The 21,494-nt window shown below is 40.1% G+C and overlaps 1 protein-coding gene across 6 annotated transcripts in view; it reads right to left on the bottom strand.

Moving 5' to 3' along the window:
* GRM1 (glutamate metabotropic receptor 1) overlaps positions 1–21,494 on the bottom strand; it is a 258,147-nt gene that overhangs the window by 75,464 nt on the left and 161,189 nt on the right. For all 6 annotated transcript variants that reach the window (XM_074948570.1, XM_074948569.1, XM_074948564.1 and 3 more), the window contains exon 5: positions 1,915–2,161. In XM_074948570.1, coding sequence (XP_074804671.1) covers positions 1,915–2,161 — 247 coding nt within the window. The remainder of the gene's footprint in view (positions 1–1,914; positions 2,162–21,494) is intronic.

Genomic DNA, 21,494 nt, shown 5'->3' with positions numbered 1-21,494 from the left:
CACTGTATATTTGCTAACATAATAGTAAATATTGTTTGTTTTCTCTTGTTATATAAATAAATAAAATGATTAAACTTTAAAACATTACTCCAAAGCAGTCTGAGAATGGTTCCCATATTTGTGAAAATATTAAAATCTATTTTTTCCCCCAGGGACACAGTCTCCTCATCTATCCTGATAAAGCAAAAGGTCACAGAAAAGGCAGTCTGTTCCGTTCCAGTGGTCGTTGTTATATTTAATTGACAAAGTGTTGAATGCAGAATGGAGCTTTATATTTCATTAAGGTATGGAGACACTTTGGCATTGATAAAATGCTACTGTACATTCATCTATGCCACTCAAGGACTTTTGCTCTGTACTGTAGAAACACTGGGACATATTTTCAAAGTCAGGTATGCACTGTTGAAAGTGAAAATTTGCATAGGCTTAAATTCCTGGATGTATCCAAATGTCTGATACTTTTTATTTATTGATCTAAATTGCCTATCCCATGAGCAATATACACTGGTACAAGTATGAAATATATGGAAAACTAAGGATAAAATAAAAAAATATTCTTGTCCATACTCATCAAGCCAAGCGTTAAAATATAAGTTACCAGCAAAAGAAAACCCACTCTCATCCAGTCCATCCAAATTCTAAACCTGTCCTACCAATAGAAACTGGGGTGGGGAGGGGAGGGGGAGATTAACCTTGAAATGGATCAAGGGGTGAAGGGAATGTGTTCCAGAGACCAGAACCACTCATGGAAATATCCTGTCATAAACCCTCTCCTTTTTAAATTGAGGGCCGTAAACTGTAGCCCCTCTGCTGATCACTGTGCAGCAGCATTGTGTGAGGAGAGAGGTGGTCTCTCTGGTTACCAAACAACATAAGGCATAGCAGATCTAAACGAACACCAAAAACTAACTGGTAGCCAATACAAACTACACAGCACAGGTGTAGTATGTTCCCAGTGTGAAGAATTACTGAATAGACTGACAGTTACATTATGCATCAATTAAAGTTTCTAAACAGTCTAAGGGTGTAGCTGTATTTGTCCAGGTATATTGACTTTGAGTATGTAAGGCAATTGCTGGCCCCTATCTCTTAAACTCTGGCCTACTCTGCAGGTCTCTTTGGCTGAAGAAACCCAGACAAAATACACAGCATAGGACTGATGAATGAGGTGATGGGATGGGGTGAGGAGTAACTGACCAATCTCTTTTGATTGTTCAAGCAGAGTTAAATACACCAAGTAGCACAAAGAACAAAAAGTGAAAAACCAAATGTCAGTTTTAATAACCTAAGGTGTTAGTAAGAGAAGCAAGAACTTTTTAAAGACATTTTATGATGACATTGGCTCTAGCAGACATTCTCTGAAGCCATCTGCCAAACTGTGAAGTCTCATTTCATTCAGAGCGCTCTCTTTGTACAGTACCAGTTCTTTGACTCCATTGATCAAGCATACACAGAGCTTTAGTCTCCTCTCGCTCACATCAGTTTAACAACTGTGTTACTCTACTGACCTAAATGAAGTAACTTCTGATAGACACCAGTGTGAGTGCGAGGAGACTCAGACTCAAACTCACTGAGCTGAAACATTTCAGTACAAGTCATGCAACTGAATCATCCTATAATTACTCAGAAAAGCTTTGAGGCTGAACCCCCAATGGTAACTCAAACTCAGAAGTTCCGGCCTCCTCTCGCCAGAAACACTACAAAGGGTTACACATCCTACTGTAACTCCAGTCCCATTACAAGCTGTAGCTATCAACAGATCATCCTGTATCTGGAATTACTTTCACCCACTGACAAGACTAAGTTCACGCATATACCCCAATTTCTGACAAACAGTTTCTGCATGCTCTAGTTATGCTAGCTGTAGCAACACAATTATTTGCTTTAATTCACTGACATGAATTAGCTCCTTACCTTCCAGGGGCATCTCCCTTCTCATCAAACCAAATTTCCTCTCCTGAAACACCAGTGAATGAAGACTTTATGAGGAATTCCAAGAGTTTGCTGCCATCGATGGGCGTCATGGCATCACACAGCCCAACATGTCCTGGGCAAAGGGAATGATGCATATTTTGTAGGCCATGAGCCATAGCATATATAGCATTGATGACAAATCCCATCTTACTGTCCTGGACATAGTTTTCTTCTAAACTCTCATTGCCTACAATAAGAAAAAAACAAACATTACTGTAAGACAGAAATTAAATAATTGCAGGGACTCATGGAATGAGGAGGAGGGCGATTTACATGATTTTTCAAAACATTAGTTAGCTCATTTCTCTTAAATACTTTTGAAGCATAACAATAAAACTGGTTGGGAATTTTCCAACTAGTTTTATTTTTTTGTTTGAAAATGTGAATTTCTCAAGACTGTTTGCAAGAAAGGGATGTTTTCAACAAATCTCCTGATTTGACCTTTAAAAAAAACATTATGAAACTGTTGAAACTTTGAAAGGAAAAATTTATTTATTGATTAGAAACAACTTTCATTTGAAATTTTAATGTATATTTTAAAAAGGTTAAAACTATGTTTTGAAATTATTAAAACTAAATGTTTCAAATGATCTCATCCAATTTTTTTCTGGATTATCTGTGAAAATTTTAGATATTTTGACTTTTCGTCCTGTTTCGGGAGAGGAAAAAAATTTCTAAAAAATCTCAAACTTGTGCAGAAAACTCCAGTCTAATAAACAAATCTAAATCAGCATAATCTTAAAAAAAAAAAGATACTGAAAAGAACTCCTATACTCACTGCTGAAAAATGGATAACTATTTTTTATACAACACTTTAAAACACTAGTCCACATGTGCCATGTTGGATTGCTGTGGACAATAAATAGAAGTTCTCGATACCCAAAGATTTTTTATGTGACTGAAGTGTAAAAGGTGCTGGATGGATTAACAGGCATTGAAGTCTCTCTCCATAGAACAGACACAACATAGCAGTGAAAGTTTTCCCCACACGTGACCTTCAGATCTGAACCACTGACTTTCAGGACACTATCAAGGAATGTCCTGATCCTGATTGTGTTTTGTGTGGTGCAAACACCAATCTAATAGGAAGTAGACTACTGCTCCTATTTTCTGTCATGAACTACTGAAAAGCTATCAGCCAAAACTGAAAGCCTCCATATCTCTTTCCCACTCTCCTGAGTCATACTGATCCCCTGGAGGGTGTTTTTACCTGTAGATGTCCTACCACCCTACCCAATGTCTAATCTCTGCCATCCAATTTCTCTTTGTCCACAGAAGGCTTTGGCTCCACTAGGAAAAAAAGATGTGTGAGCTACCATGTGTTAACTGATGTGTTAAAATCCTAGTGTGAATGAGGCAGTTGTAATGTGTGTTAGCATGTCAAGTAAAGCCATGGGAAGGGAGTTATCTCGACCTGCTAACATATTAAAAGTACACCTTTTTTCCTAGTGTAGGCATGGTCCAATCTTCAAAGCGGACAATGAAGCTGACCCTTAAATTTCTCCCAGGAAGATGCTCTGATAAGGCAGGCATTCCCCCTACTTCCCTTCCTCACCATCACAGCTCAGACATGTAACCTGGTGATATGTTGGAATGATATCATTTCAAAAACAGAAATACCTGGGTTTCCTTGGGCATGGGCCTCCCTTAGTGTAAGGGCCCCATTTATATTGGTAAGAGTGTCTAGTTTCAATAGCTATTCTGCAGTATTCTGATTCCCAAGTACAAGAATGAGCCAAGTAATAACTGGTTGGAATGGCAAAGAAAATAGTGTTTTGAAGGTCACATAGTGCGGGAAGCAAGTCATGTGTTTCTCATGCTGCAGGGGATTTCACCATTATTACGAGCACCAACCACCTGCAGCTGCAGCCAGAGAGATATTTCAGAGATGCAACATTTCTTCTAGTTTCCATTCAAACAGCACACAGCCAACACAATGACATCACCAAAAACATAGTGAGAATAGAAATTTTACAAGTAAGCACATAAAATGTCTGCATAACTTATACCCTGTGAAATTATAATATATATTTCAGGTCAGGGCAGATACATTAGAACATGTACCGCATGCAAGAGGTATCACATGATCTAGAAGTTATCTCAGCCAACTCCAGTGAGGGGTTTAATTCTATTTTTACCCAGCAGGCAACAATATCAATTGTCTTTAAATGTGCCTTGTCTGTGGATTAGCACATTGGAACAGAAGCACCATACAAATGCCACTTACTTTACCTTCCTTTTCTATTAACACAAGATGAGTATTGTCAGGGCTGTCCTTAGCCATTGTGGTGCCCTAAGCAGCCCCCATGTTGGGGGGGGGGAGGAGGAGCTGCACCCAAGATCTGTGGGGGTCAGGAGCAGGCTTGGGGGCAGGGGGGAAAACCTCCCCCCAGCACGAGCCAGCAGAGTGGAACGGGTTGGGGCTGGGTCACTCCACTTCCCGCTGACTGGTGAATGCAGGGCGCGCCTGACCCCTGCTGCAGTCCCCTGGGACATAGTTCTGGGGAAAATGGGGAGTGGGGGTGTGGTGGGGGTGCAGCAGGGGTGTGGGATTTGGGGAAGAGGCGGGGCGGGGGCAGCTTTCCTGGCCAGCTCAACCGGCTGGGGGATCAGGCTGGCCGCTGGAGCAGCACACAGCTGCATAGGACACCAGCAAATTTGAGGCAATTTGGTGCCCCAAATTTCCTGGTGCCCTACACAGCTGCGTAGTTTGCATATGGGTAAGGATGGCCTTGAGTATTGCCTTCATCCCTCTTTGTAAGAAAGATTTAAGGGAGTAAGACTCAGCACTGCAGTTCCCTGTGACTCAGTTAAGAGCTTTTAAGTAGCTCTCAGAGTGGAGATGCACAAGGGAGACCAAAATGGCCCAGGGAATGTTGGAGTAGAGCTTCAAGCCTGCTTAGTGGTTCCTGCCCTAGTGAGGCACCATCCTGAGCTTCCTTTCTTCTTCATCAGTTAAACAATAGCGCCCAACATTTCAAGTGGCTAAAGCGGGACACAGTGCCATGTCACACAACCAATCAAATTTGCTCCATCCAGGCCTCCTTAGACAGACACAGAGGGACGATTGGTCCAAACTTGAGTTGCTCTATGACCCTGTGCACCAGGTTGCAATGCCACTTCATTTGGGGGCACTCTCACAAATGGGGGACCTGAGACAAATTGCCCTGCAACCCAGAGAAGTGGTTTGGGGGCGTCACAGCAGGACAGTCCCATGAAACCTGGGACTGCTCGGAGGTCTGGTGAAACTGAGGGAGAAAAGAAATAATTTAACGAATTTTTTGCTATCCCAGCTCTAGAAGACTGCTTCTTGAAGGAGCCAGTGTCAAAATCTATGTATTTCAAATTTTCTGAAATAAAGTATTTGGTTGGGATGATAGCGGGAGACACTCAAACATGAGACAACTTGCAAACATTTTAAAAGAGAGACTCTTTTTAAAAGACTTCTAATCTGGAAAAGTATGTGCTCAATTCTCTCATGACTTTCAGAGTTAATGCCATTTACCAATGAGATTTAACTGTAACACTGGAGAATATGAGGACTCTCCAAGGGAGTCAAAATAAGTTTTGCACTGGAGCTCTGCTTGGAGTCTTAACTCTGAAGAATCTATTTCCTCCCCATAGTGCATTTTACTCTTCAAAGATATCTCGTGTTTTTCATTTATGGAAATAATTGTATTTCAACTGAAAACATCTGAAGACCTAGTATTGTAATTAATAATCCACTAATCAGTCTTATGGACAAAAGGGGATATCTCCCAAAAACCTACTTGTTTCTGTGTGAAGCCACATGACTGTCTAATCCTATTTCTTCATTATAAATTTCATGTACATTATGCGTTTGAGTTTGTAAAAAATCTGTGGCACAGACAACTACTCACAGAAAATGTTGTTTCTAACAAATTGAGGACAAGCAATTTTGTTTCTCTCTTTTTGCTAGAGATAAAACTCAGATGTTAATTTAGCCTCTTTTAAATCTTTAGAGAGCAGCTTTTTAATCACAGTGTTTTCATGAAACAGATAAAACATTCTATTTATGGTGTTTTAAAGTTGTCATTTTTACCGCACCTGTATATCAACATTTAATAAGCAAAAACACCTCTCAGAAAAACTAGTGATCATTTGATTGTGTGACATGTGGGCTTCACCTTCCCCCCTTCGCCCTCTGACAAAAGATCATTAGTGCACACTAGTTAATTTGAACACTTGAAAGTGTCTGAATCAACATTAAAAAAGGAAGTGTTTTTGTTATTTTTTTAGAAGCTTTAGCTTTCACCTTTGTAAGCAAAGAATTGTGATTTAGATTCTTGCTAATCATGTGAGTCCTGGATTAACTGAAAACACTTTAATTAGGTCATTATCTTTAGAATGACCTTGAAGGATTAAAGTGTCCTAAAATTTCTTCTTCATGCTATTTCTAGTAGTGTTGATCTTCTTTTATGTTGCTTCAGTGCTGTTTTGAGTGGGGTTGTTTTTATCATGTCCTGGTTTTGTTTGTTGCTTTTGCCAATCATTTTCTTTTTCTTCAAGATAAAAACAATGTTCTGTTTGCACACAATGGGCACAGGAACCACTACACAAATAACAGAATTTATATAGTAAGAGGAGGAAGAGAGAGGCCACTTAATTTAGGGCCTGAACCAACATCATTAAAGTCAGTGGGAATCTTTCTTTTGACTTTAATGTTTGCTGGATCAGGCCCACAGTATCTTCTATCACAGGGGTCAGCAACCTTTCAGAAGTGGTGTGCCGAGTCTTCATTTATTCACTCTAATTTATGTTTTTGCGTGCCAGTAATACATTTTAATGTTTTTAGAAGGTCTCTTTCTATACGTATATAATATAGAACTAAACTATTGTTGTATGTAAAGTAAATAAGGTTTTTAAAATGTTTAAGAAGCTTCATTTAAAATTAAATTAAAAGGCAGAGCCCCCCGGACCAGTGGCCAGGACCTGGGCAGTGTGCGTGCCACTGAAAAATCAGCTCGCGTGCCACCTTTGGCACGATTGCCATAGGTTGCCTACCCCTGTTACATCAGATGCTTGCACAGCACTTTACAGACATGGATGTATTTAGTCTAACAACGTCCCTGTGAGGTAAGTAAGGAAGTAGCTTTATCCTGGAGCACATTGGATACCATGCAAATCATGTTTGCTATAAATTGGAATTACTAAGAAACTATACTCCTATTAAAATTATGACTAGAAGGGAATTATGGTCTAACACCTAAGGTAAAGCCCAATTAGCAAACCATAGGAATTTAGGGCATGAATAATTATTTGTTTGCAGTCCTCAATGAGGGTTCAGGGGAGGAAAGAGCTTGGGAGGAAGAGAAGGGTTGTGGAAATCTTCTTGTTGGGTCTCTGCTTAATACAAGTGAAATTAGTCAGCAAATAATTCTGAACACCACATTCATTTGATAAAAATCACAATTTGTTCATAGACCACTTATGCTCTGGAAAAGAAGTCAAGATGTATTGAATAAATTGTTACAAACTATTTGCCCAGCTGTAGTCATTAGTTCAAATGTTCATTAGTGACCAAAAACCATTACCATCTGTTGGCTGTTCAGTGACACACGAAGTGCCTTGTTGGTCTTGCGCCAGTTAGCAGAGATTACAAAAACTGCTATCGCAATTAGCATCTTTGCTGACAGTACCAGCAGAGGCACTGGGGCCTGAATGGGCCATGGAAATGATTCCTCCTCTGCTACCCAGTCTGTAGCCCTTCCAAGCTTCAAAAGCCTTGTGAATGGACAACATAGGAATTTAGCAATCAGAATTGGGGCTGATCGCAATTAATCGTGCAGTTAAACAACAATAGAATACCATTTATTTAAATATATTGGATGTTTTCTACATTTAAAAATATATTGATTTCAATCACAACACAGAATACAAAGCAGTGGTGGGCAACATGCAGCCCGTGGGCTGCATGTGAGCCGTCAGGGTAATCTGCTGGCGGGCCATGAGACAGTTTGTTTACATTGACCATCTGCAGGCATAGCCGCCCGCAGCTCCCAGTGGCCGTGGTTCACCATTCCCGGCCAGTGGGAGCTGTGGGAAGCAGCGGCCAGCACATCCCTGTGACAGTGGGAATCCTTTAAAATGATTAATATTTTATTGATCTGTTTTAGATAGTATAAGATATATATGTATGACACAGGGATAACTCTATGAACAGACCAATAAAAATATTAATGTTCTAAGTTTTCCATTGTTATTGTGATGGGAGTTCTATAGATACTACGTTATTTTAGTGTGATTAATACAAGAAATGCATATTAGTGTAGAGAAAGTACATTATTCTCTACAACAAACGCTCATCATATCAAATTTCTTTTTTAAATTCTTAAATGCATCCAATTCATTACTAACAACAACAATAAAGCCTCAATTAGATCTTCATGTCCAAAGTGTACTGAGAGGTAGTTTTTAGAGTAGCAGCCTCTGAGGCAATTATGTCAATCACCCAAATATAGTCAGAGTAATGCAGAGGGATTAGACTGTTGGGACAAAACGTTCTTCTCTGTGCAAACCACTACTTGTCCATCTCTTCCAGCCTGCAGTTGTATGCTCAACTACCAAATCTTTTCCTTTTCTTAATATTTTGGTTCTCCAAGTTACTGCTTGTTCTGTTAGATAGAAGAGCCAACTCTAGCTGTAACTACCCAAATATGAAAGGGAAGGGCGGGATTGCCATCTAGTGATTAGAGCAAGGGATTGAGAGCCCGGGCTGATAGGCTCTCTTGCTGATAGTCACTGACTGTCTCTGTGACTTTGGAATGCCCATGGCTCAGTTTAGCATCCGTGACATAAAAAAAATATTTATCTACCTTGCCAGGCTGTTGTGAAGTTTTACTAATAAGTATGCAAACTGCTATCAAACCCTTAGATGAAATGTATTCTAAATCCAAAATATTACTGATAATAAATATTTAGTATGAGCTTGGGCTCTGATCCCAGACAATGAGTCTTTTTATTGTCCTTGTAGTCTTCGAGCAACAAGAGTAGTCCCTTGATGTAACAGTTTACCCGTCTTCTTCCTACTTTGATGTCACTTCCTGGGCAGCAGGTAAGCAGGTTGAGAAGAAAACTGACCATGCTGAGAGGGTGAGATGAGTTCATGTGATTACTGAAAGAAGTCATAGAACAAGGGAGGGAAGATAGGTTATTTAGCTACTATCTAAAAAAACTATACTACAGATAAAACAGACCAGTCATTGGCATTGCATGTTTATTATCTTTTTGATTGGTTGAAACTCCCTTACCTGTCAAAGCTGTAAAAGGATCAGTTATTTAAAAATGGGATATTTTCTTTAGCCCTGCAGGTGGCCTTCTGCATGGCATATCACCAACCTAAACAAAATACAACAACACTCTCCATAGTTCATCAAGCAGGTCGGTCCTTTGGCAAGAACACAGTAAGCACAGCTTTCTTCTGGGTGACAACATTCTGCAATCTGCAGACTCTGCCCTGAGTTTTGAAACATACTAAACTTTTGAAATCTTGTAGTGCTCGTGAAGCTATAAATGAAGTTAGGAAGGCTGCAGGCTTCATTTGCAAGCTGTCTGGAAATGAAACCTCTCTCACTTACTTTCATTTCCATATTCCAAATTGTTCTTATTTTCCCAAGCTGATAGACTCTCTTACATTAATGCAATTATGTTAGATCTATTTCCCCCTTAAAAGCTATGGCAGAATTATAGTAACACTCCTATCAACACTGATGGCCAGTGCCTAAATCAGATTTCTGCTTTTAAGTACATTGGGGACTGGTTAGCTGCAAATGGAGAAATTGATATAGGACGGCAAGTAAAGCTGCTGACCATGAGGAAAGTCTAGCACAGGACAAGTGTAGTGATTCATGACAACTGGATGCTTAAACTAGATCAAGGACATGCAAAACCATGATAAAACCAGCTCTTCTGTAAGGATCAGAGATATGGGCAACCAAAGAGAGGCACTTGAGAAGACTTGATGCCACTGAAATAAGACCCTGGAGGACAGTGAGGGGTGACATTGCTGGATCGCATGTTGCATGAGGTCATCAGGAGTGAGACCTATGTCTGTGGTTCAGAGAGAAGCTGCAGAGAGGAGCCTGAGATGGCATGGGCATGTACGAAGGGTATATGAAGTGAATCCTGTTAGGGAGGCATTTGAGATTAGCATTCATGGGCAGAGATCAAGAGGATGCCCAACAAAAGAGTGGGTTAGATGGTGTAAAGGAGGATGGAGTGGAGGAGGCGTGAGCCTGGAAAAGACTGATCCCAGCAACCCAGTCTCAGTTAGCTGGGAAAGGGGAAGAAGAAGAAGCAGTAGTAGTGACACTCTTGATATTTTCTATTCTAAGTACGCAGAAATATTAGGTACTCTCAGATAACTGCATAGTAACCATTGGAAAATGTTGCCATTTAACCACGATTATAATAGTGTCTTTTTTTTTTAAACTAAGCTTCAAAGAAAATAGGAAGCAATTGAAATGCAGGTCTTTCAATTGAACCTCCTGAAAGAGAAGTTACCTATCCAAGATATTTATACGTGCTGGAGTATATATTATTTTTACTAGCAAAGTTGAATGAATACCTAATATCTCTTCTAGTTCCTGGATTCAGTTGCTTGAATTTAGAGGGGTTTTACTTTTTAAACTACACTTTCTCTCTCCTCCTCCTCCGAGACGATAAATTCCGTGTTTAAAGCAGACCAGAGTGTAACTCTAACTCTTACCAAAAACAGGTACTTAACCTTCAGAAAATACCATATTTGCTTCATTTGTACACATTTGCGACAGATGACTGATGCCTAAAGGTAACAAGCTTGATATCCATTTTAGACCAACTTAAACAGCTGGGCACCAAAAGTGTCCTCAAAAGCATTTGGCAGGTTCTTTCAGGATATCCACATTATCTTTTAGTTTTCAAAGGGAGGAAAAACAGATTTAAGTGCAAGCAGGGTTCTCTCTCACTGGGTCACAGAAGCAGTGAAAAAAAATTATATTTAAATTTACTCTCAATTCCCCATATCACATTATGTAAGCATCGATTCCAAGTCTGTAACACTGGCCATGGGACTTTCAGAAAAACATCCAAACAGGAATTAATTCAGGAAAGACATGCTCCAATTCAATCTTGATTTAAAAATTTCCAATGCTGGAGCTCGTTATGGATTTAAGAGCTTAGTGGCAAAAGTTCTGCGAAATGAGACTTGCATACCTAGTACAACAGTGCCACAAGTAAAGCTGAAACATCCATGAGGGGAATTGGTGTCAGAAGTTGCTGACTCACTAATTAATCAGACGCAGTGAGACTATGCCCTGTGCCTGTGCAGGAGGGCACAATGATCCTTTCCTTGATGTCTCCACCTATGAAAACGTCATGCACCACTTCAATCCCCCAAGGGTGCAAGTCACTACAAACGGAGTTGAGAGGTCCTGCCCCTGCCCTTGAACTGGCCAGCATGGCTGATTAGGGCTTAGAAAGGGGAGTGTAATGCACTCCTCCATGTCAGGGAGCTCCAGGAGGGATTATGTGTCCTTCCGCACAATCCTCCCCCAAGCCGCCTTTAGGGAGGTGCAGCTTCATGTCACCTCATTACAGGCCCATATGTAAGTTATAGAAATTGGCCCTATACATTTATAATTCCTTCCAGTTTGATTTCATTGAAATGGTGAGCATACAGCTGTTTATTTCTATGCCTATGGTGTATGTGCGTGTGTTGATATTGTTTAATGCGTATTGTAAGTGTGTGTTTGATATGCCCCTCAAAAAGTGGTCAGATTTAAATTCCTCCACAGGCCCCTGGTTTTACAGATCCACAATTGTATGTTTTACAAGGCTGGAAGGAAGATTACTCATTGCTTCATTTTGATGCTAGACACTTTTGAAGTTATCATGATAAAATAACTGTGCAATACATTTAAAAACAACAACAGAAACATAAGCATTGGTACAAATATTAGACATACAGTGTGCATCTTGGCATAGAAAAGACCAAACAAAGACATACTATTTTTTGAGAGGTATGAATACAAGCACCACAGATCTAGTCTCAAAGTGTGATACACGTGACAAATGTGAGTCACAGAATACCTAACATCTGTACAACATTCCAGAACAAATTTGGCAAGGGTAGGAGATGATTTCTTAACTTTTAAGGCTTATTGTTTAGCCAATTCTGGCTGACTATTCTAATGGCTATACTTTGAGATTAATTAATTAGAAAACAACAGAAGAGAGACGGTCTTTATTTGGAGACAATCGATTTCCATTTCCTGGCATCTGAGACAAACTTTTAAATGACAGTCCACCATAAGCTAGTAGCATGTTCCAGCAGTTTGCAAAGAAATGTCAGTTCATACATATTTGTCAACATTTTCACTGCTGCACCCATGAGTAATTAGTACCATTGTAAATGCAACTGTAGTAATGCACAAGCCAATTGTGTTTGCTGAAAACCTTGGGCAAATAATTCCAGACCACACTATCCTGCATCTTATAAACTAGCTGAGGAAGCTGTACAGATAGTTAAGAACCTGCTTCAAAAGGCAGTGGATAATCAATAAGATCCATACTTGATCCTGCTGGGCTACTGAAACACAGAGGATGAAATATTATGATTACCCATTGAAAAATGGATGGGATTGTTAAAGAAACTAATACCAAATGCTCATGGCCTATTACCTCAGGTGAAATATCCAGTTCTAATTAATGGATATATTCAAATCAAATGGCAGAAACAAAATCAGAAAGCAGCAAAAATCCACTACCAACTCTAATCTTGGGAAATCCATCAAAATGGAAAAAGTTTATGGTTAACAATTTGTTACTGTAATTTAAGCAACTGGAAAAGCTAAGACTAGCTAATAAAACATTAGATGATATGTATTCTAGAAACCGGTGGCACAGAAGACAAACCAAACTGATTCCAGTCCCTTCCATGGAGACAAATAAAAATTATTAGGACTAGAATGGGACAAATAATTGACTAATTTTTCTTATAAATTGCTCTGTGTGCAAAACAGTCTACAAAGATTGGAAGTGTGCTATTCATTATTTGAAATTACTTAATTTTTTCAAATAATACTTGATCTGCAGATCATTACTGATCAGATCATTACTAATCAGTGCATATTTGAATTTGAAATGTGCAGTTCATCCTCTGTTCAGCAATATCATTTCATCTGATGTTTTCTCTGTTCCCTACCTGGATAACTTTTAAACCTAATCAGCAAGAACATACATTTTGAAATTGGAATGTAATATTTGAAATCCACATTATGATGACATGACTACATGGGGGCATTCGGTCACAATTATTATTTAGTTTTCCGATTTAAAATTCACATTTGACAAAAATTTGGCTAGTCAAGCTTCACAATCACTTTTCAGAAGTATTGGTGTTAGTGGAGCACTTTTACTAGAAGATTCACCAAAAATGAACACAAAGGGGGTTGTTGGTTGCTATAGTCAGCACAAGCCACACCATGCTATGGCACCACCATCACTTCAGCCTCAGTTTCCCCTGTGACTCTCCAATTAACTCTCACTCCCTGTGTTGCAGTTCATGTTTCCCTTTCTTGGGGCTGTTTATTAGACATAAATGTATTAAATTCTTCACCCTTTCAGCAGGATTACCCATGTCCTTTTAGTCTTTCCAAGACACCTCTGTATCTTGGTTTCCCCAGTTCATTTGGCCTCTTACCCAAGACTCCATAGCTATTGCTGGTTTCAGAGCTTCTTATGGTAACAGACATCCGTATGGAGTCCCTTTGGACTATCGTGCTTTTCCTCTGCCTCTCGCAAGTCCCCCATTACTCTACCAGACCCTTTATGGAATCCTGCTCTACTCCCTCTGGGCAGGTGGTCCCATTGGCTCCACTCCAGACCCCAGACCTACACCAGGTCTTTCCCATCCCCATCCTTGACTGAGAAACAGATCCAACCTTTGTATTTCTTGCCTTCCTCATATAATCAGTCACATGGCTCTGTGTCCTGATCCCCACTCCCAGCTTGGTCCTTTGATCCTTCCAGGATACTAAAAGTCTCAGAACAACTGTTCTTAAGGGAACCAGCCCTTGGATACATGGCTGGCAGACAATGGACCACAAATACCCTTAAAGGGGACAGACTGCCTTGTTAATTGCATAAACATAGTTAAAGTGAAATTATTTAAAAATAAAAAAAATGCCTGCCCAGCTTTAATTATGACTATACATTAGTAACAAAGTAAACCTATACACCAGACACAGATAGAAGTGTTACTACAAAACACAGTGATAATATACAAATCCACCAGAAACAGACTGAATTAGAACTGATTAAACTAATGTCATGCTTTTCACATTACATCTGAGGCTTTATTTGAAGGGGAGAGGACTCAGAGTTCTGTAACATGCTGTCGCTTTCAAAATGTAGGGCAACATTTTCAAACTTGGGTGCCTAAATTAGGAACCCAAATCCATATTTAGGTACCTAATTAGGTGGCTTGATTAATAAGTAAACTGCTGCAGATGCCATTGACCTCAGTGGGAGTTCTGGGAGATTCAGCAATTCTGAAAATCAGGCCACTTTTATTTAGGTCCCTAAACATAGATTTAGGAGCCTAATTTTAGGCATTCATGTTGGAAAATGTTGGTCTCAGTATCAATGGTAATGAAGCTTTCATAGTGATCATGCAATATGAAATTGCTGGATTGAACACACAAGTCAAAAATGGTCCATTTGTGTTATATTTTAAATACTTAACAAAATGCAATACTTCAAATGTTTAATGAAGGTCATCAAAGCAGTGGGAAATAGAATAGAAAGAGAACAGTAAATGTAAGTTATTTCATTAGCCTAGCCTCTCTGGAGATCTGTGTTTCAATCTTGCTTACGGATCCTGAGTGCAATGAATTAAATAGTCTTATCTCAATCCATTGGTTTATATCACAAAACATTTGAATATTAGTTCACAATTATAAGTGTGTGGTCAGGCGATCCTGAGGACTAAAGAAGAAAGTGATGGAAACCTCATTTAAAAATTGGACAAAGCAGAGAACAATCTGATATTGGCAAGGGAGGGACTAGATAGCCTAATTGGTCTTTTTCCCACATTAAATTTTCTTGATCCTGTAAAAGCCTGAAGAATAGACAGGAATGAAATACAGTTACATTTAATATAGGCTAATATTGGTTTAAATTAAGTTCTAAATCATAAGAACAAGAAAAGATACATAATTACCTTCACTACAGTTTGTTTCCCATTGCTATCATTGCTATTATTCTCTCCCTTTAACAGTCATTTAAAAAACCAACCCCCTCCTCCTCACCTAGACCCTCAATATTTAAAAGAGATCCAACTTTAAAAAAAATATTTTGTTAATTGCGCTCAGACTGGTGAGTAATATACACTCTACCCACAAGCGGAAACACCTTCATCTCTACAGAATTCCCTTACGTGAGCTCCTTCTGCTTGAATGGATTGCTAGAAATTAGCAAATCAGGTATTCAGCTCTCTGAAGTGTTATTAAGTATGTAGAGCTCCTCAGATATCACTAACATTTAATTCCCAAAGTCTAAGAAACATTTATATTGGAGTGCCTTACTCTCTCCATGAAGGAAAAACATTATTATAGCATTTGTTCCACCTTATTTCACTGATGATAATATTATCACAGGTGAAACCTTAGGTCTGGAGTAACTAGGTTGTGAGGAGTCACAGCTCTAGAACCTAGGGCTGCCAGTCCCTGAGGGTCTGCTGCATCCATATGGCCACTCAACTGCTCTGGCAGATCCCTGATCTATGAGCCGTGAGCCAAGCACCACAGGCTGGCCCACCCACAGAGGGCCTGATTGGCAGTGCTCCTACGTCCCTGAGAAGTCCAGGAGCACTACTTAGGCAGTGGAGAGGGCACCAGGATGTTGTCTGTGCAATTAGGTGGATCCCCAGATAGCTGCTATGATAGACCCTTCTCTGTTGCTTTGGTTCTTGACTTCTGATCCTGGCTCTGCCCCTTGGTTCCAGCCCTATACACTAGGGCTGACTGCAGCTTTACCCACTAGGCCTATCTACCCATGCCCTGCCTGTGACATAGACTTCCTGAAACCACAGGTTTGCTTCCGGCAGGGTTGACTTTGCCCTTTGTCTTTATGAGATTGAACTACCAGGGATCGATGGCACAGGACAGTAGTGTCACCAGGCAGCTGATATTGGAGTCACCCTTCACTTGCAGGGGGGTCAGGGCAGCTGGAGCTGCTTCAGCACTGAGTGGGCAGGATGGCCAGTTGGAAGCCGCTGCCTGACCCAGAAAATATCATGCTGGAGGGAATGGCTAGAGCCACTTCAAATCTAAGAGGGCAAGCTGGCCCCACCCACCACCAAAGACAATTTTTGACAGAGCTGGATGTAGCCCCCAATTTAATAGTTCCACTACATGACATCCAGCCCTGCTCCCCCTCCCTCTGTGCCCCACATCCAGCTCTGCTTCCCCCTCCCTCCCGCTCTACCTAAAATCCTTATCCCTCACCATTTGCTCAAGGCTTCTGCCAGGCCCTGGGCCTGAGAGAAGCTTGCTGCGGATTCTGGCCAGAGGACCCACTGGGTAGAACAGGACAAGGATGCTGGCTGCGCTCCAGCAAGAGCACTCCCTCTCCCCACCTTATCCCTCTCTGCTGGCTCCAAGCTTCCCACATGTCCCTGGCACCAACAGGAACTACCACAGGTTCCACAGGCAGAGTTGGACCCAGGTGCCCAGTGGCTAGAGTTGCTAATGGCTTGAAAGTATCTGGATACTTGGGGGTGGAGTCTCCCTTCCACTATGGTCCCTGTATTGTGCTATAGCAGTGTAAACATGCTGTGAAAGCCGCTTACCTGGCTAGGGGAGTGCAGGAACTGTGTAGTACAGTCTTAGGCCCTTTCACAAGTCCTGGTGTAGGGTGTGTGCGGAGGTGGTAGCAGAGTCCCTGTTCAGTAAACCCTTCTGATACATGTTTTGTGCATAAAGGGCTCTCTGTTCTGAAGCTAGATTTGGTCTTTCTTCTTGTTGTTGTGGTAGTAACTTACAGACATCCTTTGCTCCTAGATTGAAGGGCTAATGACAACCTGAAAACTGGCAATCTCAGTATCACAGATTAGAGAAGAGTCAGATAAAAAAGGGAAAACACAATCCAACGGAAAAAAACCCGACTAAGTAAGAGTCTGAGTAAAGGCACTTGTATCAGCCTTCTCTTCAGATCAGTTACCTGGATTATGTCACCTGGTTTCCTTACTGATTTATTGAAAAGGGATATATCTAGGCTAACTATTCTGTTGCATAGCCTGCACACAAGTCTTATGTACAAAAACAAAATCAATACATTTTATTTTTGTGCACTTCTTTTTCCCAACCACTGGATTTATAGGATTTCAAAGAATTCACTGAATTCATACTGAGGAATGGTCAGGTATATGCCTACTGAATGTCAGAGCACAGATTATGGCTCTGGTGGTTCAATTCTGTAACAGGGGAGGCTGAATGTGGTGGAGCTATCCAGAGAGTGCACATTATTTTAGTCCATACATTGATATTTTAAGTGTTAAAACCCATCATGGAAATTATAAATACAAAAATTGACCCTGAACCCAGCTACACTACTTGCTGTTCCATGATATAATATTAACATATCTGCATGTCTATGCTGCTTACAAAGGTAATAGCTGCATATGCTTTATTTGATGAGTGCCTTATTTATCAATGGGATATCTTGTGGGTCTTAAAATTTATTTTGTGAGATTGTATCTTTGAGTGCCAGGAGGATCAACAATCTGGTCCAACAAGAAATTATTTTGGCAAATATGAGTTACCAGAAATTTGCAGCTGCTTTCTTCCAGATCCAGAAACACTTGATAAAAGACCAAGAGCTGAGACCGTTATCTGGCAATCAATGGCTTCTTCCACTAGTTACATTTATGATTTATCATAGATAAACACTTGATTAAGTCTCTCTCTCTTTTTAAAACCTAAAGATATCCTGCAGCTTTATCGGCAATAAAACAAGACTACAGCTGTCCTGTCTCACCACCTATAATAAAACCTTTGATTAAATAAAGTTACCATCTAGCTATCTCCGGGAAGAAAGTAGCCACAACCAACAGTCAAACTGAGCTGGAGAACTTTTAGAAACACTAGTTTTACTCAATAATTAACAAAGAATTCTTATACAAATATGTTCTTTTACCACTGCCGATCATGCTACAAATACTGTGTCCCTGTTTCCTTGTACTCCCCTCTCTGTCTGTATCCATCTGTTGTCTTTTGTCTTATACTTAGCTGAAAGCAGAGACTGTCTTTTTGCTCTGTGTTAGCACAATGGGGACCTGGTCCATGACTGAGACTTCTAGGCACTATAGTACAAATAATGAGTAATAATTTACCCAGTGAAGGTTACTTAAAGTTAAAGGCTTCTCAGATAATGCATACCTTAATTAAAAGGCCATAAATAACTTACAGTGCATCTTTAACAAGTTTTACCCTATATGCATAGAAATAATAGAGCCAATAAGTGGCAAACTGTGCTGACACTTTGAAATTCATTTCAGTAACAATAGTATAGCACTAACAGAAAGCAGGATACATACAGTGAAATGATAGCTGAAGGAAAACCTACGTATAAAATAAGATTAGTACTATTGCACAAAACTAAGATAAGAGGAAGAAGCTTGAATTCATGTGGAAGGATTTTTCAACTATCAAATATATCATTGTTTTAACATTTGATTAAAATAGTATTAGAGTTTATCAAACTAAGTTTAGGTTATAAATAACCAGTGAAATTCAAAAGAAACCAGGATAAATTTTTGAATCAGAGGGTAAAATTCATGCCTGGGAGTGGCCAGTCAAAACAGTGCAAATTTTTACTATAAAATACTACAAGTGAATTGTTCACAAAGCAGCTAGAAATCATAATTATTCACAGAAATTATTCAGCAAATAATTCTCAGCAACAACTGTAAGAAAACTGATGTGCTCACAATTAGTTTGCCAATGGGAAAAGATATTAAATTCACTGAGAAAATTACTAATTTTGAATTATTTACCAGCTCTTGTCATGCCAGAGAATGTCTATGTGCAGATAGATATGACCCTATTCCTTTGTTTCAGTGAATTATGTTATCAATTTTTGCATCATCTTATCATGCATGCTTTCTTTGTGAGTATTACACATTGGGGTGGAAGAAAAATATAAACTTAACAGTGTGGGAAAAAGAGGGGGAGAATCGCATAACTGACTGATCAGTTTTAAAGCCACTCTACCCTCCTTATGTTTTTTTCTTCCAGTAATATTTTTATAATCCTGGAAACAGGGCTGTTCAGAAAACAAACAATTTTGGGAGGAAAAAAAATGTTGGTGAATTTTGTTTCCTGTTTTTGTCAAAATTTCACTCTGACAGAAAATTTCTCACCCGCTATACCAGACAGTTGATTCATTCCACTTACATTGACCAACTGTGTTTGTACTTACTTATTCTATTAAACAAGGGGCAGGGATGCCTAGGTAGCCTTGGAAATGTTTTAGAAATGAAAAGATTGATGTCAGCAGGTCAAATGCAGGCCAAGCCTGGAGTTGAAAGTCTAAAAGTCATTACCATACAACCAGAGACAAGGTTTTATTGGACCAACTTCTGTTGGTTAGAGAGACAAGCTGCTCAGGCACACAGAGGGAAAGGTACTCCCGGAATCACAGCAAAATGCAGGGTGGAACTGATTGTTTAACATAAGTAGTTAGCACATATTGTAAGGGACCATTCAAGGTAGCGTGGCCCGCTAACATCTCAGCAGTCATAGGGTAAAAAGAGGGGGTTAGTGGGTTATAGATTATTGTAATAAACCATAAATCCAGTGTGTCTGTTCACTCCATGATTTTTGGTGTCTAGCAGAGTAATGCATTTAAGCTCCCAGGCTCGTCTTTTGAAAGTGTTGTGCAGATTTCCTTTCAGGATTGATATAGAGTGATCATGTGAAAAGTGTTCCTCCACAAGTGATAGGGTGTTTTTGTCTTTTATAGTTTTCCTGTGTGTGTTCATTCAAGAGCATAGTGATTGTCTGGTTTCGCCCACAATAATCTCTCCGGAACACTCCCACACTAGGATCAACTTTCTGGACACCACCATCAGCTTCAAAAATGGAACTGTACAGACAACCATATACAAGAAACCCATGGAAAACCACACCTACCTTAATAGATCCAGTAACCATCTCAATACAGCAAGAAATCTGATATCTACAGCCAGGAACTCATGTACCACAGGAGAAAGTCTAGAATATACACCTTAGTACACTTAAAACCGCCTTCACCAAACAAGGACATGCCACCAGAGAAGTAGATCTCACCATGGAACAAGACACCCAAATACCCTGAGAGAACCCACTTCAATACAGTAATGAAACCCCCTCTGACTGCATACCCCTCATTGTCACCTACCACCCCACACTGGAACCCATATGGGGCATCATCAAACAACTACAGCACATACTTGATAGGGACTCCATCCTGAAAAATATCTTTCCTGACCCCCCACTTCTGGCCAGCAAACAACACCCCAACCTCTCCAAACTCATCATGAGAAGCAAGCTCCCCACAGACCACAACACACCAACTAAAAGCGGCACAAGACCCTGCCAGAACAACAAATGCAAAACCCGCAGACATATCTCCACTGCTACAATGATCAACACCCCGCACAACCCACCTTTCAAGATCCATGGATGTTACACATGCCTAGCACAATATGTGGTGTACCTCATCCGGTGCACTAAATGCCCCAACAACAACTATGTTGGTGAAACCAGACAATCACTATGCTCTCGAAGGAACTCACACAAGAAAATGAGAAAAGACAAAAATACCCTATTGCTTATGGGTGAATACTCTTTACAAAGCGATCACTCTATATCTGACCTATCAGCCTTCATCCTGAAAGGAAACCTCCACAACACTTTCAAAAGATGAGCCTCGGAGCTTAAATTCATTACTCTTCTAGATACCAAAAATCATGGAGTGAACAGAGACACTGGATTTGTGGCTTATAACAACAATCTGTAACCCACTAACTTCCTCTTTTTTTGTCGTAAGACTGCAGAGATGTTAACAGGCTACTCTACCTTGAATGGTCCCTTACAATATGTGCTAACTACTTACGTTAAACAATCTGTTCCACCCTGCATTTTGCTGTGAGGCTGGAAGTTCCTTTCCAGACCTGAAGAAGAGCTCCGAGTGGTTTCAAAGCTTCTCTCTCTCTCACCAACAGAAGCTGGTCCAGTAAAAGATATGACCTCACCCACCTTGTCTCTCTAATATCCTAGGACCAACATGGCTACAACTACATGCATACATTACCATACAATGTCTATTCAGTGGCCTATGCAAAATGATTTGGTGTTCGACAGATGTTCATATCACAAACTCCATCACATTTGGCATTAATGGCATCCTTGTTGGATGCAGAAGAAACATGTGCATTTGCAAGAGGACAGAGTTACACTGACAGGACAGTGGGGGAG

This window comes from Natator depressus, chromosome 3, assembly GCF_965152275.1.
Source record: "Natator depressus isolate rNatDep1 chromosome 3, rNatDep2.hap1, whole genome shotgun sequence".
NCBI classification, from domain to species: Eukaryota; Metazoa; Chordata; order Testudines; family Cheloniidae; genus Natator; species Natator depressus.
The sequence above is the reverse complement of the archived record's forward strand: the minus strand, read 5'-3'. Positions and strand labels throughout refer to the sequence as shown.